Raw genomic sequence first — 4,568 nt, 5'->3', positions numbered from 1 at the left:
TCTAATGAGTTTCCCTTTCAATAGACTCCTATGTATTTTCAGGCTGAATGGCTACCATAGCAATATTAACATATCAGAATTGGTTGAATTAAAAGGAGGCTCAGGCTAGGTGAGACTGCCAGCCAGAACACAGAGCAGTGTGACGGGACTCATGCCCAAGCCTTTCACTAGGAAACTTCTGTTTCCTACTTCAGAGCAACCTCAGAAAAGGTCAGCTATTCTCCCATCCCCCACACCAACCAGGCTCATCAGGCTCAGAGCACTGAATCTGAAGAACACAAACTTTCCTTCTGGGTGGTAAAGGCAAGCATGTCTCTCTCTGGGGTGCTGAAGCTGCTGGTGACCTCCACATGGCTGGGTAGGAAGCTGCAGTGGGTTTGGGCCTCCTCTGTGACTTCAGAATGGAAGCACAGGAAGTGTCTTACAGTGAATATGGGAAAAGCAATTAAAGGATGTACACAGGGAAGGTTGTCCCACTCTGCATACAGCTAAACTCTCTGATTCTTTTATTCCTTCAGGATCCAGCTTTGCCCAGAAAGTAACTCAAGTCCAGCCACCAGTGTCAGTGGAAGAGGCAGAGGCTGTGATCCTGCACTGCACCTATGACACCAGTGAATCAAGATACAGTCTCTTCTGGTATAAGCAGCCCAGCAGTGGGGAGATGGTCTTACTCATTCGCCAGAACTCTTATGACACACAGAATGCAACAGAAGGTCGCTACTCCTCGCATTTCCAGAAAGCACACAAGTCCATCCACCTTATCATATCAGCTTCTCAGCTTGAGGACTCAGCAGTGTATTTCTGTGCACTGAGTGAGCCACAGTGTAAGGACTGTTGTGGGGAGAACAAAAACCCCCAGGTGTGCCTGAGGCAGCCACCTGCTGCAGAGGCCAAGGAAGAGAGCCACCACTTCCCACAGGAAATAGCTAGGACTGAGGCAGCACAGGGTAGTGTTAGAGGGAGATGCTTGCTGAGCAAGCCCCTCTCTGGGCTCATGGCCGTATCTACAGGCATCAGTAATTACGGACATCCACATCCATGAAGCTGTGGCTAGAAGTTAGAGATGGAATTTTGATGGGAAATTGCAAAAGAAGAACAGACACGGAGAACAGTTGCCCCTTGGCCATGAGATCCCCTGGGAAAACAGCTGGATGAATTTTAGAAGCAAATGACTAACAAAGGAGTAAATTTTAGGATTTTTGTATCAATTCATCCAGTATGTATTTATTGAATAAATATTATGTTTCAAACTTTTTTAAATAAGGGAGACCTTGGAACCTCACCATTTCAGGCTTCAGCAAACTTGTGAGGCAGGAAGTAAGATTTTTCATATAAACCCAAAAAACTAATGCTGTAGCCTTCACTTTTACCAAAATTAACAGCCAGAGTGCTCTGCCGGGTGCAAATGGTGACCCTGCTCTCACATGTCATAGTCACTCGAAGTCCACTCTTTATTTGAGATGTCATTTGTATGATTTCATATCACATAGATTTTGACAGAAATTAATGACTATATCACCCCATAGAATGTCACACAGAGTATTTTTACTCTCTCACCATCCTCTGTGCTCTATCTACTCCTTCTGTTCTCACCCCAAAGCATTCACTGTGATATCTACACATGTGTTAGAACAGGTATCTCAATACTCACTTCTCCTTAACCAGGAAGACACATAAAAATAATCACTATAACCCTGCTTCATCCTCTAATTCTTTTTAAAAAGCTTATTTTATCTTATGTGAGGATAATAAACAAGCCTTCTTTTGATTTTTAACTGGAATACTTTTGTTCATTCTTTTGTTTTCTGTGTCTTCATACACCGAATTATAAATGTACAGCCACTCCCCATATGATTACCTTTTCATTGGAGTTCTGTTTTCCTGAGAAAATATGAGGAATGAGCTGAAAATTTTCACAAGATTCAACTTTGATAACTTTCCAGCATCTGAACTCAAATATTCCACTTCTCTTTCAATGGAATCTGTTTGTAACATCAGGACTCTGCTTATCCTCAGTACATACTTATGCCTGAGCAACAGCAGGCCTTTGAAAGTTGTTCAGCTCATAATTAATGGCAAAGTACTACTATCCTCATGGCAGCAAAACTTTTCATTCATTCAGGAAGGGTTTATTATGTGTCTAATTCTGTACGGATCACTTTCTAGAAACCAAAGATATATTAGAATAGAGCTAAGAAAACCTGCTATCCTAAAACAACACGTATTTTAGTTCAAGTTCAAGGAAGTCCCTATCATAAGGTCTTTTACATGAATTGTCAGTTTTAAACAGTTCAAAATTTAGCAAGGCATGATGCCTCGCCTGTATTCTCCACAATCTGGGAAGTTGAGTCACAAGGATCAGGAGTTGAGATCAGGCTGGAATATAGCAAGATCCTTTCTCAAACTAACAAAAAACAAATTACTGGTTTTGCACTAACCATATCCACTAGCAGAAGAGAAAGCTAAAAGTTAAGGTCCCATCCATATAATATGTAGTTAAAATTCACTTCGGATCTTCAAATATACAACTTAATTAGTAATCTATTGTGCTTCTCCAGACTGTAGGGATTTATATTTTATATCCCTTCACAAATAATGAAGACAAAGCCTAATAAAAGAATTTAGCAATCTGAGCAACTGTAGCTCAGGCCTCAGGGTGGCAGTGTATGCCCTGACTCTGCCCACCAAGGGAGAACTGCATCTGCAGTTGATCTGACTTCTAACTGGCTGGGCGTCCTCCTGATGAACCCTTTTTTAATGTTACAAAGAAGAGATGGTTTTGAATAGACAAGTCCGTCTTGGCAGGGTGCACCTTTGCAGAATAAGAATGGAGAAGCAGCTGAGGATTTCCTTGCTGGCTTTGTGGCTTTCTATTTGGTGTAAGTTGTGAGGATTTCCAACCCTGACACACAGGCAGGCAACACGGGCACAGGACTCGGACAGAGTGTATTTACACTGGGATAGGAGAAAGGAAGAAAGTGGGTTGCATTCTGGTTCATCTGGGATTTCTGAACAGCACAGAAAGGATGGAAATTAGAAGGTATTGAAGCTAGATTGTTGATCTCTTACTTTCTGCTTCTGAATAGGTGTGAATGGCAACCCTGTAGTGGAGCAGAGTCCTCAGTCTCTGACTGTGCTGCAGGGAGAGAGCTGCAGCCTTCAATGTGATTACACCGTGAGCCCTGTTAACAATGTCAGGTGGTACAGGCAGGACCCAGGGAGAGGTCCTGTCCTGGTGATAATCATCGCTTCCACCAAGAGCAAGACATCAGATGGAAGGTACACAGTGACTCTGGATGTAGCTGCCAAACACAGCTCCTTGCACATCACAGCCTCTCAGCCCAGCGACTCTGCCTCCTACATTTGTGTGGTAGGCGCACTGTGCTCCCCGGGCACCTGCTGCCTGTCCTCAAACTTGCAGCTGAAGACTGACATGAGGCTTAGGAGGTGGTGCAGCTTTCTCATATGGTATTGAATATAGTTAGCGTGAATCTGATAATTTATGCTTTGTTTGTTTGCCTGAGAAAGGATCTTGCTCTATTCCAGACTGACCTCAGCTCCTACATCTTCTGCTCAGCTTCCCAGATTGCTAAACTCACACCTGTGTCACCACACCTTGATGAATTCTGTTTATTCACTTGGTTGCATTTAATTTCACAAGTGATGAGGTCATTGCACAAATGAGATTTAAAATTTTGCTCAGGAGATCACCATGGAACACAGACAAAGTAAAGACTGGAAGAAGTTTTATGGGGAAATCAAAATACAATTATCTACTAAAGAACAGACACACATTACATGCTTTAATTATATACATTCATGAGGCTTGATTCTTGATTGATTTGCAGTGTTTCATTGCTTTTACAAGAATATCCAGTGCAGTATGTGACCTAGCAGAGGCCTGTTCCCTCCTTCTTTTCAAGACTGACAGGTGTCATAAGAAAATTAAGAGTCACAGATTTGAAATGCTGTGTATATGGCTAAAGTCCTATAGACAGCGTTTCTTAGATGTGGAATATAAATGTGTAATTATCTGTAATGATATCTTTTCACCACAAGGTGTACAGATTGAGTTAAACAGTTTTAATCAAGTGATTAAATAGCGTTATTAGAAAATGTTTTTTAAATAATGGTAGTTATTTCTGGAAAATAGATCAAATGATGTAATGATTTTAAGCAAAGAAAAATAATATTGAATCTTAGTAAGACTTGTCTTCCATTCTCTGGTATGAATTGTATCACTATTACAGCATGGTTTTGGCTGAGGTCACCTTTACTCCACAGTGGGTTTATCCTATTCAATAAAACTATAATCGTTCCTTGATTAGTTCATTAATCTCAAACATATTATGTATGGAATTTGATGATCTTTAGTTCTTATGTAATTTATTGTAGATTCAAGGATGAATCCTCATAAACTTTGTGGAGCAAGGCTTATACATAAGATTGTTACAATGCATGATTTCAACAGTGTCAAAAATTAGATTCATATCTGGGAGCTCACATATAGATCTTTGCACTGGAAAAGAAAAGGAAGAGAGGGAAAGGAAGGAGAAGAGGGAAAGAGA

At 41.0% G+C, this 4,568-nt stretch overlaps 1 gene segment (V, D, J or C); it reads left to right on the top strand.

The window, feature by feature from the left end:
• Positions 1-309: 309 nt before the first annotated feature.
• On the top strand, positions 310-1,042 carry LOC134473364 (T cell receptor alpha variable 14/delta variable 4-like). The segment is given in 2 exon segments: positions 310-358; positions 519-1,042. Coding segments are annotated over 2 exon segments (573 nt in total).
• Positions 1,043-4,568: the final 3,526 nt, after the last annotated feature.

This window comes from Cavia porcellus, unplaced genomic scaffold, assembly GCF_034190915.1.
Source record: "Cavia porcellus strain 051 isolate PalLab524CR breed Dunkin Hartley unplaced genomic scaffold, mCavPor4.1 scaffold_26, whole genome shotgun sequence".
In the NCBI taxonomy this organism is placed as follows: domain Eukaryota; kingdom Metazoa; phylum Chordata; class Mammalia; order Rodentia; family Caviidae; genus Cavia; species Cavia porcellus.
Note: the sequence above shows the minus strand (reverse complement) of the source record. Positions and strands in the feature narration are given on the sequence as shown.